At 35.0% G+C, this 22,639-nt stretch overlaps 3 protein-coding genes across 5 annotated transcripts; 1 reads left to right on the top strand and 2 right to left on the bottom strand.

The window, feature by feature from the left end:
• The first annotated feature begins 1,267 nt into the window (after positions 1-1,267).
• Positions 1,268-8,031, top strand: LOC132184349 (clathrin interactor EPSIN 1). Of its 3 annotated transcripts, XM_059597950.1 has the most exons (12): positions 1,268-1,359; positions 1,535-1,586; positions 1,719-1,770; positions 2,725-2,804; positions 2,922-3,000; positions 3,155-3,238; positions 3,343-3,488; positions 3,596-3,835; positions 4,443-4,603; positions 5,121-5,317; positions 6,581-6,971; positions 7,518-8,031. In XM_059597950.1, exons 2-12 carry the CDS (start codon positions 1,546-1,548, stop codon positions 7,745-7,747), a joined length of 1,701 nt encoding a protein of 566 aa, XP_059453933.1. In that variant the 5' UTR covers positions 1,268-1,359; positions 1,535-1,545; the 3' UTR covers positions 7,748-8,031. The 3 variants fall into 3 exon arrangements, with proteins under 3 accessions (XP_059453933.1, XP_059453932.1, XP_059453934.1); XM_059597949.1 differs by lacking the exon at positions 1,268-1,359 and having other exon boundaries at positions 1,398-1,586; XM_059597951.1 differs by lacking the exons at positions 1,268-1,359; positions 1,535-1,586; positions 1,719-1,770 and having other exon boundaries at positions 2,754-2,804; positions 2,935-3,000.
• A 1,280-nt stretch (positions 8,032-9,311) lies between these two features.
• On the bottom strand, positions 9,312-16,016 carry LOC132185039 (uncharacterized). Its single transcript, XM_059598856.1, has 10 exons — positions 15,906-16,016; positions 14,804-14,979; positions 13,917-14,048; positions 13,772-13,822; positions 12,641-12,737; positions 11,583-11,629; positions 10,622-10,838; positions 9,813-9,942; positions 9,685-9,727; positions 9,312-9,461 (listed from the first exon to the last, which is right to left on the bottom strand). Exons 1-10 carry the CDS (start codon positions 15,958-15,960, stop codon positions 9,387-9,389), a joined length of 1,023 nt encoding a protein of 340 aa, XP_059454839.1. The 5' UTR covers positions 15,961-16,016; the 3' UTR covers positions 9,312-9,386.
• A 3,526-nt stretch (positions 16,017-19,542) lies between these two features.
• On the bottom strand, positions 19,543-21,957 carry LOC132185131 (protein EARLY FLOWERING 3-like). The gene is made up of 3 exons (XM_059598944.1): positions 21,810-21,957; positions 20,903-21,000; positions 19,543-20,776 (listed from the first exon to the last, which is right to left on the bottom strand). The coding sequence occupies exons 1-3, from the start codon at positions 21,955-21,957 to the stop codon at positions 19,745-19,747; spliced, it is 1,278 nt and encodes a 425-aa protein (XP_059454927.1). The 3' UTR covers positions 19,543-19,744.
• Positions 21,958-22,639: the final 682 nt, after the last annotated feature.

The raw sequence follows: 22,639 nt of genomic DNA, 5'->3' as shown, positions 1-22,639 counted from the left end.
TCTGTCAATCAAACTAACGGATTGACATGTGTTCTAACAAAAACATGCCACATGTCTTAACAAAATTTTTTTTAAAAAAAATCATTAAAATAATTAAAATAATTAAAAAAATCAAAACTTAAAAAAATATAAATATAAATATGGGGTGGCCTGACCACCCCATTTTGGCCAACCACCCACCCCCATTTTGGCCATTGAGCCACTTAAGACCAGAATGGGGTGACCGAAATTAGTTTGGTTGATAGAATGTGACGAAGGTATTAAATTTATCTTTACACATAAGTCAGGTACCATTTATGATACGATCTGAACCCTAGGTGGGAAAACAATAAAAAAAAAAAAAGTGAAAACTTAGGTACTAAAAAGTTTATTAACCAAAATTTTAAAATATATATAAAAATGTATAAAAATTTAGAAACGATATTGTATGTAGTATGATATTATCGCATTACCATTGAAACAACATCGTTTTGGTTTTTTTGTTTTTTATTTTTTATTTTTAAAAAGTGATTAGCGGTTATTAGATTTATTAATCACTATCGCTAGGCGGTTAGCGGAAGTGGTTAGTAAATTTTACTAACTGCCTAAATAGCTAGCAGAGGCAGTTCTAACTGTCTTTTTACCCCTAATTGTTACCGGTATAACGTAAGTGTAACAAAATAAAAATGAAGTTACATTTATTTTACATCAATTGACGTATGTTATTTCTCAATTCCTTTGAAAAAAAAAAAAAAGGTCAATTACTTTGTGATTTGAAAATCCAATAATAAAATATATCTATACGTTTTATGTGTGTGTTTGACGTTCACATATACATTATGTTAATCACCTGCATTAAAATTAAAATGGGCCATGGCAAAGGGCATGGGGGTGGCTTCCAACCCTCATTGGCCGCTTTTGCCCATTTCATAGCTTTTTTGGGGTGGTTCAGCCACTCTTAAAGGCCAAACTGGCCAAATTTATTATTATTATTATTTTTTTTCTTTTTGCGCCTTGAGAGTGGCCGATTCATCCCCAAGGCTCAACTCGGGTGACAGGACACTCCCTATAGGGTGGCCAACGACCCCCTTTTTATTTTTTAATTTTTATCACTTTAAAATTAATAAATTTTAAACAATAAGAAATTAAAATAGACTATATCACTTAGAATTAAAATGACCAAAAGTTGACTTTGTAATGCAACCAAGCATTTCTTTTTTTTTTTTTAAAAAAAAAACCACTAAAATGCATTAACAAATTGAGCAAAGCACGAGGAGCCGCGCTGTCGTTATTACAGTTTTACCTGTGTCACTTGGATCAAAACCACAACAAAGCGAGCGCTTTACGTCCATCCTCCGCGACCGAACAAGATCTGATAAGGTAATTTCATTCCTTTTCTATGAGACCATTCTCGTTCTCTGATCTCTTTGCTATTTCAATACTCAAATAAAATTAAATTCCATATAAACATTCCTACACTTTAAAACACCTCAACTCCTCCAGATCTACACTTGACAATTTTCGTTTTCTCCTGGTGTTAACCACAATTTTGCAGATCCATCCGTCATGGATTTCATGAAGGTCATTGATCAAACGGTTCGAGAAATGTGAGAAACCTCCCAACCCTCGCCGTTGCGATTTTCTCAATTCGATTTGTTTTTGTTAAATCTAACTGTATTTTTCCATTCTGATGAGCTTTAAAATCAGAATCTCATTGTTTTCTTTCTGTTTGGGACCAGAAAGAGGGAGGTGAATCTGAAGGTCCTGAAGGTTCCCGAGATGGAACAGAAGGTACAATTGTTTTTTTTCCTGCAAAGAATTTCGATTTTTCTACTAGCATTTATTTTTGTTGCGAATTGTTTTATTCATTTTGTCGCTACAATTTCCATTTCATGCCAACTTTCATATTTGAGTTTAAATGATATTACAACTTCTTCTTCTTCTTCTTCTTCGTGAAATATAAGATGTCATTTTCGTATGTATAATATTCGACGCGAAGTTGAAGTTAGCAGAAGTAGGGAAAGCTGATTAGATCTTTTGATTTCTGGAGTTGATTCTAAGCTGGCGTTGATGTTCACTGATAATTAGTGTAGATGTTTTTCTCCAGGTGCCACTGTCTTAATAGGCCAGAATATTCCACTGATTCTAGTTGGTCTGTATTGAATGCTTACAATAATTCTATGTTTTGCAATTTATGGACTATTCTTTGGCTTTTGGGATCATGCTGCTGATTGTTTATGTTTATGTTTCATTTTTTTACTCATAGCTGATTGATTGGTTTGTACTTTCATGGCGAATGATTAAATTGTAATTAGTAATATGTGTGTTTATTAGTAATTGATTTAGGATTTTCTTTTGTTGTTGCTTAAATTACTTTCAAACCTTCAAGCTAGCGTTGATTTTCACTGATCATTAGTGTAGATGTTTTTCTCCAGGTGCCAGTCTTAGTAGGCCAGAATATTCTACTTTTATTGATTCTAGTTGGTCTGTATTTCATGCTTAATACAAGAATTCTATGTATTGCAATTTATGGTTCATTCTTTCTCTTTTGAGATCATGCTGCCAATTGTTTATGTTTTTGTTTCATTTTTTTACTCATAGCTGGTTGCTTGGTTTGCACTTTCATGGCGAATGATTAAATTGTAATTAGTAGTAATATGCGTGTTTATTAGACTTATTTTTATGTAATTTGATTTAGGATTTTTTTTTGTTGCTTAAATTACTCTTAAACCTTTATTAATGCAGGTACTTGATGCAACGGATAATGAACCTTGGGGTCCTCATGGCACTGCATTAGCGGAGATTGCACAGGCCACTAAAAAATTGTAAGTTTGAACTTGTGTATGTATTCTAATTTTACATATCTATTACTTGTACTAATCTATGAAAGAAAGATGCCATGCTTCACTTAAGCTTACCTTATTACTTTTGATATCTTTCAGTACTGAATGTCAGATGGTTATGAATGTTCTGTGGACAAGATTAACCGAGACTGGAAAGGAATGGCGCCATGTCTATAAGGTAAGATTTCTAGTATTACCACATTTATTACCACACTTTTCATTCTTGGTAAGTATAAATTGTAAGTATAATCTGACTTACCTGTTCTCTGAACCTTGGTGGCTTAATGGGCCTTCTTTCATGCCATCAACACCTGAAATCGCTTATATATCAGTCATTGGCCGTCATCGAGTATTTGGTCGCACATGGATCTGAACGTGCAGTTGATGAAATTATAGAACATACTTTCCAAATCTCTGTAAGGACTCTAAGATTCTGTATATTTGTCCATGCAATACTCTACAGTGTCAAAAATGACGTTGAATGTTTTCTCACATTCTATTTGGTTTTGTGTTCGTAAAGTCGCTCTCAAGTTTTGAATATGTTGAGCCAAATGGGAAGGATATGGGTATAAATGTGAGGAAGAAAGTGGAAAACATTGTGGCCCTTTTGAATGACAAGGATAAAATACAAGAAGCTAGGAATAAAGCAGCTGCAAACCGTGAGAAGTAAGCAATGCTTCAATAATTCAAATGATATGGTTAACGTGGGCTTTTAGGAATTCTGTTTTGGGTTTTTTCCAGTGAATGAACTGTGTGAATATCGCTACTTTTAGGTACTTTGGACTTTCTTCATCTGGAATAACATACAAGTCAGGTTCAACCTCATATAGTAGTAGCAGCTACCAGAGTGGAGGTGGTGCAAGAGATGGTGATAGATTCAAGGATAGTTATAGTGACAGGGATAAATATGGAGAAGATAAGTATGAGAAGGATACTTTTGGAAAATCACGCTCCAAGGTTACAAGCGAGAATAAGGGGAATGCATTGAAGAAGGGCTCTACACGCAATGGCAGGTAAGGGGTTTACGTCTTCTCCTGATTTGTTGCCAAATTAATAAGAGTTTTACATGTATATTCCAAATTGGACTATGCTATCATATAGTTGGATAAGCTTTTTAAGGACATATTTGGTGGTCATGGGCTTCATATCTTTTGTCATCTTCTGTTATACCTTTCTATTGGTTTCAGTTCATTCAAATAGAGATTCGTGTTGTTCACTTTGGATACTTGCCATTTTCTCTGATCTTCTTAGTATTATGGTTACTGATGAACTGGCACTGGCGCATTGCTGTTTGCGGATATTATGCTTGCAGTGAGAGTTTGGAAAAATATATTGAATCATATTATGTGTGTTCACATGTGTCTGATCTAGATTGTTCTTAGTTTTTAAAAGTTTTACCTGTGTGCATGCAAATATCAAGATGGTTATGGACTTTAATATTTCCAATAGGACTGACCTGCTAATTTTTATGACTCAGAAAACTGCATGAAACATGGTTATTAATTACCAATGTTACCACTCTCTGCCTCCGTCATGCTTTCACCCGCAAAAACTGACGCTTTTGCATCTCTAATTGTTGAACTCTTTTGTATTTTGCTGATTTTAGATTCTGTCTTGCAGCAAGGATGGGAACAATATTTCAACTAGTGCATCAAAGTCATCAACTAAATTATATGACTCAGATAAGTACAGTTCAATTTCCTCTCAAAGTTTGAGTGCCCCTCCAAATAATTATGAGGATGACATTGATGATTTTGATCCGCGTGGAACTTCCAATAATAGTAAGTATCCTGAGATGATTTTGCCTGTGGTGCAATTGTTAATTTTTCATAAGTAATAAAGGAGTCTCATGGTTAACCTCAAGGGGTTGGCTCAAAGTGGTAAGGGCCTTGGTCTTGGTGGCATTTCCATCAAGTCTAAGGTTCGAATCTCCTTGGGTGCAAATAATTCCTTGGGGCTAGCATGTGAAGGGAGTGCTTTACACGAGTCCGAGGTTTACCTTACAAGGGTGGGTACATGAAATGCCCCTACCTTGGAAGGATTTCTTGTTATCAAAAAAATAAAGGAGTCTCATGCTCCACATGTTTGCATGTATTTGGCATCTATTTGTTGCCTGTGTCTAATCCGCACATCAAGTGTCTTTTTATGTTATTCTTCCCCCCCCCCCCCCCAATAACTCACCAAATGAGGCACTCATCACCGACTCAGAGCAGCTTATGCTGATATGTCAGTTAGATATGCTAATGATTTTGATTGCTGAAGTACTGCCCTTTTTGTGTTAATAATCCTTTTTGACAGAGGTTGCTGCTGGAAGCTCTGACCAGGTGGACCTGTTTGGAGAAAGTTTGGTTGGTGACCTCTTGGATGCTCCAACATCTGTTCCCACAGAAAAACCTGTTATGAATAACAGTTCATCAGAAGTTGATCTTTTTGCTGACGCAACTTTTGTATCAGCATCACCCCAAGCAGAAAAGGGACCAGGGTCCGAAACCCAGGTCAGATACTCTTACATCTCAATTATAAGAAGTACAGTTCTATTTTGCAGTCTTGTGTACTTTTGAAATTTTTGGTGTTTCTATTGTACTACTATGGTGAGAATAATTATTTGGAATGAATCTTGATATCACTTGAGGATTTTCAGTCCTCTGCTCTACCAGCTGATGAGCTAGAGACCAGGAAAAGCATGAAAAATAAAAAGGCTCGAATGTTATGATTGGTTTCATTTACCATTACACTTGAGACATGAAGTGTAATCTTAAACTAGTTTCTCAATATTTTGAAATGGTCATTTACTTCCTCGAGCAGTGTAAACTTTTTGTAATTGGAAACTGTTGTCCTTGTTGGGGTGCTTGGGAGCTAATTAAAGGCGTTTTTGCTAGAAAACAATTCATTGTAACCTTAAATTACCATGGTAACTTTTATAATAATCCCATGTGGTGAAAGTCCTATAGTGCCATACATTGTTTTAGCCAAATGGATTAATCTAGAACCAGTATTTATTTCAAATGTGTATTTGCACTCTTGTGTTTATTGTATAATATTGCTTGGAGTTCTAGAGTTATAATAATATAAAATATGATTATTTTGTACTCATGATAGCTCGGTTCTGGTTTCGCTTCACCCCTTGAAAATTTTCTCCATCCAATAATCTATTCTCAAGTTTCAAAAGAGTGGTGATATAACCTCCTCCACCAACCTGCAGTTAGAAAAAGTAGCTGGAGGCATTCGTCTCACTCTTATGACTTTTTTTTAGTGATTTTATTTTTAGAATTTTGTCCTTATTTTTCTGTTGTTTGAATTTTTTCCCTCCCTTTTACCTATCAACTAAGGCCAAGTAAATATAGGTATATCTTCAATCAATTAATAGAAGGATAAAAATGGCATCCTCTATAATATAAGGGTAAAATGATCATGAAAATGTAACTAAAATTTCTTATACGACTTATGGGTGACTGTTTGCTTTTATACGACATATAGTAGCCAGTCTTTGGAAACTCCAGCAGAGCCCTTGATGCTAAAAGGAGAGGGAATAATAAATTGAAATCAACCACTGCTACAGGTTATTAAATTTGATCTATCCTAAATTAAAAGAATGTTCACACAAGCATGTGGAAAACTATTTTAGTTGTCATTTAATGAATCCTATAAGCGCTTAAGTATCCTTAGGAAAGATTAAAAGGTATACTTTTTTCTCCTTTAGGTGCTAAAGACCCCTTTTCTTCTGTAGTAACAAACTTTTGTTAGTACCATTTGTGCAGACTAAGGTCGATCTATTTGCTTCCCAACCTGCCATTTCTTCTTCAGCTTCTTCTACAGTGGATCTTTTTGCCATCCCCGATCCAGTTGTGCAGCCAGAAGCAAAAGCTCCGAACTCTGCACCGGCAGACGCTAACATTTTTGATCCCTTTGCTGCTGTTCCGCTTAACAGTTTTGATGGATCTGATTTATTTGGTGCATTCAGTTCCCATTCTGATTCAGTATCTTCAGAACCCGCACAGAATGATGGCAATGACGGAAGCCATATCAATTTGAGTGAAAAATCTTCAGCAGACTCGAAGGCTCCACCCAAGAAGGATAGTTTCCAAGTGAAGTCGGGAATTTGGGCAGATTCACTAAGCCGTGGACTGATTGACCTTAATATATCTGCCCGTACGTATATCTATCTTCATCTTGACTAGCAAATTACCTTCCCTTGGCATGTTTGATTTGCTGCATGCATTCTGATATGAACTTGTGTGGAACAATTGATTTTTTGAGTATTAAGATCTGAAGAATGATTTATTAATAAACTTGATATGTTATCATTTAAAAAAAAAAAAAAAAAGGCGAAAAGTCCACATACCTTTCTCAAACTACCATTCAATTGACAATGCATTTTTCAAACTTACAATTGGAATATTGTCCTCATACCCCCACACCCCCCCCCAAAAAAAAAAAAAAAAAACTACCAAGAAATTGTCAATGTCTCCCTAAGGCCAGCAAAAAGACATATATGACCCTACAAGTTTTTTAATAAGACAAAATACCCTATAAATACCCCTATAATATGATCCTACCACTCAATTGACAATATTTGTGCCGATTATGTGATGGAGTTCTACACAACTTGTGTGCACTAGTAGTATCAGCCATGTATTAATTAATTGGGGTGCCCGTGCCTCTCCTAATTGCCTTTTCATTTGAATCTACTTGCAGCCAAGAAGGTATCCCTTGCAGAAGTTGGCATTGTGGGTGGATTGAGTGATGGATTAGAGGAAAAAGAGAAGGGACCCCCAAGGGCCCCAACATACTACATGGGGAGAGCAATGGGTGCTGGATCCGGTCTTGGTAGATCCGGGTTCTCATCTTCACAGCCAATGGCTGGAAATGACATCTTCTCAAACCTTAGTGGTGAACAATACCAATACGGTGGCTTCCAGAAGTAATTTTTTTTTTTCTTTTCTCATTTCTGCTCTTTATCCTTTTTTTTTCTTTCAATATTCTTTTGCGTAATTGGCGAGCATATTGAAAATCTTTGAGCATTTTGATGTGCTCAGTTTGTTTCTATATACGTTAAGCAATATTATGATTTGAGAATGTGGTAGCCATGACTGGATATATGTATACTGGAACGTGTCATAGCTTCCTTGTAAAGTACGAGTCTGGTGCCTTTGTCTTTTGTAACAGACCTACTCCCATTTATAATTCGTACGAGTTATTGGTTTGATAATCAGTTCTCACAGGAAGTAACAAATTGACTTGATAAGGGAATCTGTTTGGGTTCAATTTTCTGGGAGGGGAGGAGACTGGAAGGATGAACATGCTAACTTTATTGTTGGGGTGTCAATTTGTGTTCACTTGACGAGTTTGGATTGTGTCAATGTACGAGTTAAAAAACTATATGAGTAATGCCACACATGCTCACTTCCTTACACTCACTTATTTACACTCGTAGTAGTGGTTTTTAAAACCGTTATTAAATTTGGGATTAATTTTTATTAAATTTTAATTCAATTATGATTTTAAAAATCATATATGAGCGTAAAGAAGTGAGTGCAACTTTAACTTGACGTATTTAACTAAACAGATTAAACTCTTCAAATTTAATCTCGTTTGCTTTGTATTGAGTTTATATCAAGTTTGCAAGTCGTACCAAAAATTGCCAGTCTTTGTGTCACGTGTCGGGTTCGAGTCATGCGAAGTATGCATATAAGATATATAGGTCAATCATAATCTTACCTATTTAATTAAACATTTAATTAAATGTATTACTTATTATGGTAGGTTCACAGGTCATAAAAAATTGTCAGTTCAGTTCTATCTTATTGCGCTACGAATAAAATCAGTCTCTTTTTAAGTATTTAAATGTCATTAACTGCTCAAGGTTCTGTTGTTATTTTACTTATATATATATGGATTGGTCCTTATAATAAGTGTATCAGTATTGTGCGCGACCTATAACAACGTCAGTCCTTCCAATAAAGAGAGTAATGTTATCCTTCGTGTCCCAACATTAAGAAGAAAGAAAAAAGGCTGGAAGCCTGGAAATACCTCAAATAATTGTGCGTGCGAGCTTGCTCAAGCTGGTGTTAAATCAATCCAAGCATCGAACAAGTTCTCACATTAGTTGCTTTATTGCTCCGAATCAGAACCAGACCTCAAGGATCCGGCACACTCCGCGAACTCCTGGCAACCTGGAACTGTTTCAATAAAAATGGTCCAAAATGTTGATATTTTTAAAAATTTTTAATTTTTAATTTTTAATTTTAATTTTAATTTTTTTTTTTTTTTTTTTTTTTTTTTTTTTTTTTTTTTTTTTTTTTTTTTTTTTTTTTTTTTTTTATGGTTATAGGATCGCATTCGGGCGAACAATGCATCTATTTGTGTTTCCGTGAGTTTTACATGCAGCAGCTCCTCAACTGAGTAAACAAGCATATTTCTCAGACCTACGCAGCAAAATAGACCCTGCTCCTGCTCCCCAAGAAAAACCCAAAACACTTACAAAGGCAGTGAAATTAATTCCCAGAATCTCTCATTTTTATTGTAGACAAGAAGTTTTAAGAGAAGCACAACATAGGTTTGTTATTACATGTCCAGCATTCTTCCCCTTAACATAGCTTCCGCTTTCCTCACCTGCTTCACTGGTCCTATGATAAATACCTATACATGAAAACCCACAACATAATAAGGAGGATGTTCATGGTCAATTTTGTGCATTAACACCTCTCTTTCCCAAAAGAAACAGGGAAATCCTGAACTGAGTCAATAACAAAGATGCTAGCAATCATGTTGTTCCAGACCATCGAATAGCTTAACAATGAATTTCAAAAAAAAAAAAAAAAAGGCCAGGCACAATGATGCGTACTATGAGAAAATGACTAACCTTGTCAGGCGGGCCCTTGGCACCTCCCATGAGAATTTCTGCACTGCAAAATGTTCATTTGATGTGAAGGACAAGGAAAACAAAACTTCACAACTGGAAGGGGGGAAGAGATGGAGAGAAATATATACTTGCAAGATTCCTTTATTGACAAAATGACAGCTCCTTTTCTCCCAATAACACGCCCCATCTTTCCTGGGGGAACATCAAGAACTGAAAGGATTTCTTCCTCAGGAGCATTGCCCTCGATTACAACATTATCTATGAAGATAGATCAGAAATCGATTAGTATTAATTTCAGTTGCATAGCAGTCACTTCTATTACAGCCACAATTGGTAGCCCGCGTATATTATAAGTTGATTTAGAAAGCTAACAACTAAATTTCCCATCCCAAACTTTTTAGTTGTTAATTATGGCCAGAACACATAATAGCACAAATAGGATTAATTGTTGAAGTGCAATATTACTTGGTGGCAGATTCCCAACAGGATCTTTAGCATTAACGGCTAGTTTTGCTAAGTCATTACTAGGGTTCATACCATATTTCCCTATTTGACTCAACACTGGAATTATGTATGTTTACCCTTTGAAGTAGTAGCTTTAAGCATATAAAAACTCATCATTTCTTGAAACTTGTGCTCACATGCACGTATCATTGTATTGAGTTGTTCTATCTCATATTGAAGCCTAAGAAGAATATCTGTGACATTACACTATTTGAATCTAAAGTCAATGATGGGAGAAAATGAATCCTAAGTCAAGAAAGATAATTTTTTATTTTTTAAGTAGTAGGCCCTAAGGGAGGGGGAAGGGGAGATTTGAATTAGTAGCTTTAGTTTCATGAGGCGTGATCCTTAACCAATTGAGCTACCATTGGGGTTTAGAAAGATCTAAACACAACATTTGATATATAACATATATGTATCCAATTATAAAGACCTGGAATGGGAGGAAGAGATGGCCAATCAGCAGAATCATTATCATTGATGCAAAAACATTGGCAATACAGAGCACCACGAACTGCAAGATACCATAAGGATCTTTGATTCAATTTCTCCATCATCTTATGATAGATGTAGAGAAGAAAGCGGACATCATCTGCAGCTGCACGGACCATTAATTCTGATAATGGTCTGTAAGTCCAAAACTTTGGATCCTGCAAATGACAAGATAAATATCATTCAACAGGACATTCATTAGAAGACACTGCAATATGAATATTTCTGCAAAGCAAACAACAAGCTTATCCACTGAATTCTCTTAATCCATCTCCAGAAAATACGCATAAAAGAACACAGAAAAATTAAAAACTATAAGACTAAATCTGTCTTGTTCCCCCTCTTTTTTGTGTGTGGGGGGCCCAGAACCACATGTCTGTCAGCAATGCCTACGTGTGCAGTCACTATAAAGTGATTGTTCAAATACTTTTGTCTGGCTACAACATCAAATGATTGATAAAAAGTATTATAGCATACTATAATTTCTGCACATCATGTTGGCTACTAATAAGAAAGCACATATATTAACTAGTTTTGTAAAATCAGAATCATGCCTATAATGCATGTTTGAGATGATTTTCACTAATATGATTTAATTAATTTTTATTATTTTAAACTTAACCAACATGAGTTTGACATTTTGAAGCCACTTTGACCAAAAATCGATTTAAATCATGGCTTGATTATACTTCAAATAGTGGTACTTCTAAAAATGGAGATAAAAAAATTGAAATCTATATGTTTTTAACAAAAATAAATTTTGCACCAATTCTTTTTTGTATTTAATCAATTATTCAATAAACAATTCTTAGAATAATAAAAAACATTGAAAAAAATCTAAACTAAAACATAGCCACAAAGAGAGGTCTTTCCACAACTATGATAAGATGTTTAAAACTAACCTGTCGGAGAAGGACACGAACTTCTTCCTTCTCAAGATAAGATATACCTACATTCCAACAGTGAAAGTGAAAATCAAAGCAATAGAGAGGATGCAAATTAAAGGAATAGTCTAGATTCAGCAGCAAGCATGAGAACATGATTATATCTAGGATGCACAGAAGATTTGAGGGAAATCAGGTACTCAGACTTGTCTAGTCAATTCCTAGTGAGATTTGACCATCTTAACATGTAAGTTACCCCTATGCTCACCTCTTTTAATCGTAGGGCACCAAATCATCGCACACCATATCAATGTACTAAATACATAAATATAAGTACTTATAAAAAGGTACTGAAGGAACAAAACAGCATTTTCACCATCACTTTCTCATAGGAGGGAAAAATAATTTAAAATACAAATGAACAAAATATACCATTGTAGAAGGGAGGTATTACAAGGAGTAGAGGAACTTAGAGAAAGACCAGGAGAAAAATGACACATGAATCATCTAATTGACATTTTTTGTTTTCTTTATTGAAAATTAGAATCCTGCAAAACAATGAAATTTGAACTAGAAAAATCCACTACAATTAGGCCTCTTCTAATTAATATTTTGTAATTTAATTACCCTAATAATTAATAAATTTTTTGAGTAACCAACTTTGTTCCACATTATGTAATTAAAAGTTGTAGTACTTAATAATTTATAAGTAAAAAAAAATTATCAAAAAAAAAAAATTTATAATGTCTCCAAAATTTCCTTAAGACTTTAATTATAAGAATAGAAAATTACTTATTTTTAAGTATATTGAGGTTTAATAAATATACTTGCCTCATTAATAAGAATTGTACCATGGAAGACGTTCAAGTACATAATTAGCCTAAACCATAGTGCGCCACCCAACTACATTACCACCCCAAAGGCTTGGAGGTCATAGTTCAAAAAGGAGAGTTGAACAGAATAAGTCATAAGAAACTTCCACAAATAATTTCGTCCAGAAGAATTTAGCAAAAGACAGAATGCTTAATGCCCAAAAAATACAGAAATCCAAATGGATACCACGACATGTATAATACCACAATAACGTGGATCTGCAAGGAGGCCAACAAATGATATGTAGTCATCTGGGGATCTTGTTCGTCCTTCTTGCTCCTCTATCAACGAATAAGCAATCTGAAAACCGAAAACAAAAAACGAAAAAATAAAAAAAGAGGAAAAGGCCAATACCAAATTACTTTATAGTGCATGAGCACCTATAAATTAACATTTATTTATTGAAAAACAGGGAGGAAATGCTACTTCAATATGGATTATTTCCACACTGTTTTGTTTAAGGGGTAAAAATACACGCTTACATCAGTTAGTCATATCTTCAAAATTTTAGAGGTCAACAAAACTGCATTGTTAGGTCAACCCTCGTTAAAAGCGTTTACTCTGTAGGATTCAGCCTACCAAAGCAAGCCACATTGGATAGGGGGATCAAGTCAAACACAAAAGGCAAAAACAAGAAACAAAAACGTATCTTTGTCATATTAAACCAACATATTGATAGTCTCAAATCTTGAACTTCAACATGGCTGCTAAACCACACCATACCATATTTGTGGCATCCCACATCGTCTGGGTGGGGATGTGAATATGCTTATATATATACTTGCACCCTTTATGACAACAATGCATTTTAACCGTGATGGTCATGATCCCATCAGAACTCCGTAGTTGAGCGTCTTTCTACGAGAGTAGTACCAGGATGGGTGACCTCCTAGAAAGTCTGGTTCGGGTGAGCCAAAAGCAAACAATATTATGTGTCATTAGGGTGTGGTGTTACAATATTGCTGATATTCAAGCCAAAGCTAGAGTAGCGTTTTCATAATAAAAAATCAAATTTAAGTATAAGACCACATGAAGGCTACATAATTTTCCAGCATAATAGTATGGCAAAGGAGAAAGCAGAGCAGATACAAAGGCTACTCAGTAAGATTGCTCAAATGACGAAGTATTTTAGATGGTTCAACTCAGTCAATCCCATGAATTAAACAATGCCTAACCCAACACATGGAACTCAACCCCTCCCCACCACCCAAATAAAGATGGAAAAGAACTTGGAGATTGTCTGAATATTACGTAAAAACATACTGCATATAAAAGACTATAAGAAAATATAAACAATTCACTTATGAGCTTTGGAAGTAACAAAAGACATTCACCTGGGTATCCACAACATTGTTCAACTTGATGCCAAATTGAAAATACAGTGCCTACAAAATAAGATTAAATTCAAGAATGGAAGTAAAATGTCATAAGGGAGTTGAGACATGCTGAGATGCAGAAGTAAACAGATGAATCAAAGACCTCACTATCTCGTTTGCAATCGTGAACAACTTTTGTGATGTAACTAGACTCAAGTGCAGGCTTACAGGCACTCATAAGCATCTCTCCACCCTGAATGGCGTCAACCAGATATATAGCATCTGGAAATGCAAGCTGACATAAAAATAAAGCTTCTTATAATTAATAAACATAAAATCAACATATACTAGTTGAAGAGATCAACAGGGATGTTTAAAATAATTCACAAGAAAAGCCCTAAATCAGGAAACAAATGAGTAGGATAATCTTTTGCTAGTTTTTTTTTTTTTTTTAAAAGAGAAATACAAGAAAGAATCAGGAAGTGAGACAAGAATGGCCACTTTAGGAAGTAAATAAATGCAACTAAAGCAAAGAAAAAGGTAGCTTTCTACAGAGACTAACAGGAAATGTTTCCAATTCAAAATGGATTATAATGTAAAATAACATTAAGCCTATAGAATCTTCGAAAATAAAAGACCAATGAACAACAGATCTTTTAGGTCTTAACTGTCACCAATTCTAATGAAGTTTATATATGTATATCAGGCAGCTTACCACAGTTATCTTTCACACTACTCTCTGCCTCACTTTCAACACTTGTATATAAAAAAGGCAGAGATTCAGCTTATTCATTTAAGCAGACAACACCGTGTGAGGGGTGCATCTGTGAGTGTTCGTGCATGTGTTATCTCATATAAGTAAAGCATGATCATAACTTGATTTAAAGAAAACTATTTAAATAAACCAAAAGACAACCTTACCACCATTTATGCCTATCTGTCTTATTATTCATTGTAGTAGCAATTTTAGTGTGAATGAAATATATAAAACACATAATTTGATATGCAGTATAGGATACTAACATCTGTATTAAATGGAATTAAGTTTACCTGCATGACACAGAGAGTTCCATGGCGACATAGGTCAACACCCTCACAATCAAAGCCAATCACTAATTTACTTTCAACCGATGGCTCCAAAAATTCAGTGGGAAGTTGAGATGCATGAGTGACAATATGGATAGGAACCAATGTTAAGTGGGCTTCATGATCCAGGGGCTTGTCACCTAATAAATCCAAAGAACTTAATTCAATCATAAGAAAACTTCAGTATCACTAATGGAATTCTTCACCAGTTGGGATCTGTCTCAGCCTAAGTGCGGGAGGGGGGGGAGGGGTGTTAAGCAAACGGCATCAATTCATGCAAGTGAGATATATGCTCTAAAAAGAAAGAATTCTTTAATTCAGCTTGCTTATGGTCCCGCTTCACAAATATTTTCAGACACTAATTAACTTCAACATTACAATATGAGCTGTGGACTCAAATGTTATGCGAGAATTAAGTGGGGAAATGCAATGGAAAAAATAATAAACAAAGAGCAAAATCAACAGAATTACTGAAATTTGTGGATATATATAAGCTAAGTAAACAAACAGGAAAATTAAGTTAACGAGTGATTTCTGGAGCATAAACTTAGATTTAACAGAGATATGACTAGCAAAAGCCACATGAAATATCAAATTATCTACCAACAAAATTATACAAAAACCGATCGCTGATCCCCCGTTAGTTTGCCTTGAAAATGAGGGAAAATAAAGCAAATAAAATATCCATCTGCTTTCCTGCGACTGGAAAACCCGTCCCAGTTCATCCAGATGGTCCTATCGTGTACAATTAGATAAAAGGTTTAACTTCTCGAGGTTGCAAGAAGAGAAATTGTCCACGATCCAACCCCGTAATATTTCACGCTTTTTCCATTTCCACATTTTCTCACCGTCCAAACAGAGCGTAACAGGAAAATTGCAATTCCAAACAACAAAAACAATAATATAAATCGGATCAAATTGTAAAAAGCACGCAGTTACAGCAACATTATACGCCGATAAAATTATTCAGTGAACTTATCAAAAAAAAAAAAATCAGTGAAACACAGGAAATAAGAAAATTTAATCCGACTGAGGATTTTATTTTACAAAAAACACAGGAGTAAACCTGGGTCCAAGGGCAGAGGAATCTTTGTCTGATGCAGAGGAGGAGAAGAGGCCATCTGATCGGACCATCCAAGTAGATCCAAGTCTTGGTCTCTAAGTTTCGGTTTTTATACCGAAAAATTTTCAAATTCTGAAATTTAAAAATGGATAAAGGTTGTTGAATTTTTTTTTTTTTTTTTTTTGGAAAACTGTTTTGACGTCATAGAGGGGTGAAAATTATTTAATGATTTGAATTATTTGATAATGATTTTGAGAAAATTGTGTATTTTTGTTTTAAAAATAAAAAAGTATTTATCGGTGCGTAAAACAATAATTTCTTTTATTGAAAAATATATTTCTCTCTTTCAAACCGACACCATTTTGTTAAAGACACAAATTTCCTTTAAACTAATTTGAAAAAAAATTTCTTCAACCTACTTTAAGAATAAGTAGCAAGTGTCATTCAACCTCTCATAAACTAATGTTTAGGTTCCTAGGTTAGTAGAATGACAATAAATTACTCTTAAAAATATTAAAAGAAATATGTAATGTCACCTATTAAAGTAGGCTGAAATAAATTTATTTCGAACTGATTTAAAGGAAATTTCTGTCATTTTGCAAATCAGATAAAACTTGCGACATTTAACTCGTTTTTAAGCATGATCGACTTGGCAGCGGCGAGAGACATGATTTATCAAAATATGTTGCAGATCTAAAAACTGATTGAGATGGTGGTATTCAAAGAGTTGAACAAAGCATATATCAAATTTGAATAGAATAAATTTCTTATTGTATATATGATATATTTTTGTTTTGACATATCCACACAAGGGAATGGAGAGGGGAGATTCAAACTAGTGACCTCTGCTTCATAAGACGTGGTTCACTGTCAATTGAGCTATTCCTTAGAAACATGATATTGTTTTGTTAGAGTAACATGCAGTGCCGGTTCAATGCTTAGGCAAATTAGGCAATTGCCTAAGGTCCCCAATAAAAGTAAAGCCTCATCGTTATAATTAATTTTCCTTTTATAAAAAAATAATAATTAGAGCCTCAATTATGATAAAAAGCTAGTCAATTGTCTTTAATTAAGGCCTCAATTATGTAAAAATAATAATATTATAACAAAAAGGTTAGTAAGTGCTCTTTAATTAAGACCCCAATTACGGTCAACATAAATACAAAAAATTAAATTCCAAGATATTAAGACTTTAAAGGAAAGGAAATAGAAAATTGAAAAGTTACATTAATTGCACTCCTAAAGCAGTTACTAAACTATAGTTTCATCTGAACTTAAAACCAATATATTGGTGAAGTTCATTCATTAAATAATTTTTAGAATAAAGTAAATTTCGTTTTTGCAAATTAAATTCTACATAAAAAAAAAAATTATATGTTTTTTTTTTAACATGTCCGCACAAGAGTGGAAACAATGACTTGAACTAATGACCCCCGCTTAAATATATGTAGCTCAACACAAAATATCACATTTGTTGAAATTAAATATCTACCGACAAAAAAATGAATTTTGCAAGTCATTTGGAAAATAAATAAATAAGGGTAAAAGTAAAAAAAAAAAAAAAAAAAAAAGTCTCAAAATTAAAATTATTTAATTAAAAAAAATTCATATTTAAGTTTGTCATCTAAGGCCTCAAAATCTATTAAGTTGGCTTTTGGGAACATGCTCTATTCTTATGAAATAAATAAAGAATAAGCATTATTATTAAAAAAGAATTAAAAAAAGAAAAAGAAAAAAGAAGTACGATTTTGTTTCAGAAAGTCCTCCATTAGCTGCACGCTTAAATGGATGGAAAAGAGTAATTACACCCTCATCCTATCACATTCCTCAAATGATGTGTCCATTAGCCCTTGACTTTTTATTTATTTATTTATTAACAAGAGTTGATTCATGGGTTGATGTGTGCCAGTCGAGTGAAGTGTGTGTGTGATATGTAGCATACTCAATAGAAAATGACCCATACTTGCATATTTTGAACTTGAAATATCCAAATTACCTTAAAATTGCTATTTGCAAAGACACCTCTAAACTAAGATTTATGACAATTTACCCCCCTTAAACCACCACTTTATTGTGATTTGGAGCCTCTATTATATGTTGATGTTAAAATAAATGGAAAATGATATAAATGATTTACATGTACATGTTATACACTTGAAATGTCTAAATTATCACGATTTTTGGAGTAGAAATTAAACAATTATTATTTTGTTTTTAAGAAAGAAATAGAGATGAGAGATTAAGGGGTAGTCGACCACCCCTTGAAGGCTTTTAAGGGTAATCGAACACCACTTCAAGTCTAAGGGGTGCTTCAAACCCTCAAGAGTTTGTAAAGCAACAAATCATTGTGTTTGGTGATTGTTGAACTGCCCTCTTGTCAACCAATCCTTAGAGTCATATAGGGATTGAAGGGGTATGCAGTCATCCCAAAATAAGGAGTTCGCCGCTCAACAAGCTCTTTGGGGTGGTTGAACCATCTACAACTTTGATTTGGCTATTCTCAAAAGCCTTAAGGGCCAATTGCCCACCTCCTCAATGTTCAAAGGATTGTCGCCCATCCTTAAAAGTTTTCAAGGGTTGGTTGGTCACCCACTCAACTTTAAGAGAGTGTTTAGCCACCCTAATAAAAGATTTTTGCCCGCCTCTCTCTCTCTCTCTCTCTCTTAAATTGTTATTTTTTTTTCTCCTCGAAAACTGGGATAGATTGGTCGTTTCAAGTTAAATATATGCACTTTAAGTCATGTATGGTATTTTCCCATCTATTTTCTTTAAGGGTAGCTCAATTGGCTGTGAACCACGCCTCATGAAGCAGAGATCATTAGTTCGAATCCCCCCTCCCCTTTGCTTTGTGTGGACATGTCAAAAAAAAAAAAATTAGGGGGAAAAAAATCAACATTAAACGGAGGAGTTGAATTTAAGGAGGCCATGTCACAAAATGGTAATTTACGGGTGTAGTTGATTTATGGCAATTTGGGCATTTTAAGTCCAAAATATGCGCTTCTAGGTCATGTTCATTTTAAAGTCCAAAATATGCCCTTTAATGCCAACCGTTAATTGATGGCTCTTTTATAACAAAATAGTAGTTTGAAGAGGTCAATTATCACAAATGGTAGATTAGTGGTATATTTGCAAAAAGAGTGTTCCGAGGGGATGAATATATATTTTTTTCCATTTTTTTTTGTAAATTGTGAGAGAATAATTTCATTTTTAATTAAAGACATTAAGTTTATTATATCCCTTAATACTTTATAGTTTGTTTGTTATTCTATTGGGAAATTGTCCAATACTACCTGAGTTTAGACCTCTAGACAAACAAGAATTTGGGTTTGATAATTTTTATAATGAAGAATCTGAGTTTTGACTTTATGAGAAATGCAAATACACATGCACACTGGACAATAACCCTGAAGAAAATCATTGGGTCATGAAATAATCCACCCATTCAAACAGTAATGCCCCCCTCTTGCCAAAAATATTCAACATAGAAATGAAAAAAAAAAAGAAAAAAAAAAAGGAGCATTCTTGTTACATAAGTTTCTCCTCCTATTTTTGATAACTATCGAGTTCATAGGTGAAAACCAATCCTCCTCTTCACTTGAGCAATGCCACCTCTCCCCAAAAGTCGATCCAACACCAAAAATTGAAAGAGACAACATATATTCATCAACGGTGGTGATCCTCCAGAAACATATCGACATATGAATACACTGTATATATAGGTCACAATAATTAAACAAGGGCAAGCCCATTACCAAAAGAGTACAGAGGAAATGACCAAACCCGACACCAACTTGGCTGAGTCCAAGATCATTTAACAGCAGGTGATTGATGTATATGATGAGCTAAACCGAGTCGTGCTGCTTTCTCTCTTCTTGTATAGATTGGAAAATTCGAGCTGCTGATTCAGTTGCAGATCTAGGATTATGAGGCACAACTTTGATCACACGTGTTGGTCGGTCGGCGGTTTCACGAGGCTGAGAAGCTGCCTCTGGGACGACTGGATCCCTAGGAAAAAGTGGAAGCGCATCTCTCCCCTCAGAAGAGTAACCTGTCCCAACACCTCGCGATCTCTCACAGGGACTACTTGCTGTACTTCCTTGCAACTCACTGTCTTTGGATGCCTGAAACTTTGCAACTTGTGAAATAGCTCCATGTTTTTGGTTTGGCACATTGCATGAGCTTGGATGCGGCGTGTTAGAGTTGGTTCTACCTCCGGAAAACTGAGATTGATCATGTGCAACAGTTCCAGTAAATTGGCTCACTTGTTCAACGACTGAACCTGACATGGCTGGATTCATGACAGGCATGCCATATAGAGGAAGGTAAGAATGACCGAGTGGAGTAGTACCAGGAAGATTCCCGATTCCTTGATGATGAGGAGAAGCTGGAACCCCATAGGCTGGATTCATAAAGTTACCTGTCAAGGGAGCTGGGCTGAAAGGTCCAGCTCCTCCACAAACTGTTCCCATATACCCAGGTCCAGGATAGGGCTTGTATATAAGTCCTTCAGAGGGAGACACTACAGGAATTAACCATTGATGCCCAGGTGACTGATGGAAAGACCAAGGACCCATATTATTACCAGTAGCCATAGTTGCTGGCTGCAAGTGTCCTGGATAAGGCCCATAATTTGACGGCTGACTACCATTTTTCACAGAAGAAAGACATGTCTTCCCAACCGCATTTTCTGCAGAAAATTCCATTTTATGGTTTGGATTCTCGGAATTGTCTTTGCCCTTAACAATGTGCGATGGCGGTTTTAAAACATACTTGAGCGGAAGTTTCTTTGCAGGAGTAACCGTCAATGAAGCTTTGCCCAGAAAAGTACCATCTTCAAGCAAAAGATTCGGTGATTCAGCAATCAGTTGTTGGACCTGTTTGAATATAAATAATTAAGCTACATGCCTTTTAGGTAAATCAAATTAAACAAATATGAAATAAATATGCAAAGCATATTAAGACCAGCAGAAGCTATTTAACAGGGTCGAAGACCACCATACCTTTATCAGTCTATGCAACTCAAATACTTGAACTGCAAACACTCTTTGCTGACTGTAGAGAGTAACATGAGTCGGATCAAGAACTAAATCACACAATATTCATCAAATGAAGCTTCCAAAAAGATATAACCAACCGAAGGTAATACAAGAAATTCAATGGGACAACACAGCAGAATCAAACACCAGATAGCATCATCATAAAAAGGACCAGCACATAAAAAAGCAACCCAAAATTGGATTTGCAATTGGAGACTAAGGAAGTGGTTTAATGGTTACAAAATTGCATTTTACAAAGTCCCCCACATAATCAACTGGGATATGAAAGATGAAACCAAATCAAGCACCATGGCATCATCTTGTAAGTATCATGTGTATTAGGGTTGTGCCCTTCAACACTTTATAATGAGATCGATAAACTTATTAAAAAAAAATGACATGTACATAAGTAAAGAGTTTTTTCTTTTTCTTTTTTTGCATGGACAGATCATCAAATCTTATTAGAAACTACACAAAATGTGTAATATATACAAGCTATAGAAGGGGAATATCACTGTATGCTTAGGGAGCAGATAAAAATAATAGGAAACCCAGCCCCGCAAACAAATCCATCACAGAACACCAAGATACTACATATGAGTTATCCGCCTCGTCACCATGTACACTAACAATTCCACATTGTCAATATTCTCCAAAGATCCACCCAACAACAGCTCCAAGGATCATACCCCATTACTTGCTCCTCTTGTTGCTCCATGCCCTCGATTGCCACAATAGGAAATGTTCTCCAGTGGTCAGCAGGATTAAGCAATAATAAACCGAGACAGGTATACATGTGAAAAGGCAGACGCAAACTGACAATGAATAATGAGATGATCCACTGTCTCAGGGGTCGCCTAGTGCAAAGTACCTCTATTAGGATGGCACATCTCCCTGCTATAGGATGATCCAGTATACACTGTTAAAATGTTATCAAGGGCCTTTGTACACACAAAAAATGCCACATTAGAAGGGATCTTGGGACTGCACACACTGAGTTCTCCCTCCCTCAAAGCCATAATTGCAACTCTTCAATTCAAAAGAAATATCTATACTCCTAATTTAATTTTCATCTGCAGACAACAATCTAATGTAGCTTTAAATTGAGAGAACACGAAAGACTTCCCAAAACATAAAATGATAGCAGCTTCCTAGGAGGCACTTTAGATTTTCCACTAAATGATCACTTCGCTTCTCCAATAAAAACAAAAACTATACTCTAGAATTTACATCACATTCACATAGAAGAGACCCAAACTTCCTAATATCTCTTCAGAGTCATTATCTACAATCACAAGTTGCCCGAACCAAGAGCAGTGGTGAATTGTACAACCTATTTGATCAGAACGAGACTAGTATAAATGGATATAAGAAAAAGAAGAAAATAATAGAGGCAACTCTGGTAAAACTCCTTTATTTTTGGAAGCCAACAGACAAAAGTTTTGATATTGTTAGAATATGTTTTCTAGTTGTTTTTCGTTTGCTTGTATATTCCAAGCTGGATTCATATGATGTATATGCTCCAGCTTGAGGGGAGTGTTAGAAGAGTTAGGGTTTGAGTCATTAGGGTTTTGGGGGTATTTTAGTCTCTATGGTATTTCCCTAATCCTATATAATAGGATGCTTGTATTAGGTTAACATAAGTTGAATAATATAATAGCCTCTGCCTTTTGTGTCTAAACCGTTCATACAAACTATAAC

This window comes from Corylus avellana, chromosome ca6 (assembly GCF_901000735.1).
Source record: "Corylus avellana chromosome ca6, CavTom2PMs-1.0".
Classification (NCBI taxonomy): Eukaryota; Viridiplantae; Streptophyta; class Magnoliopsida; order Fagales; family Betulaceae; genus Corylus; species Corylus avellana.
This window is presented reverse-complemented; position numbering and strand designations above follow the sequence as displayed.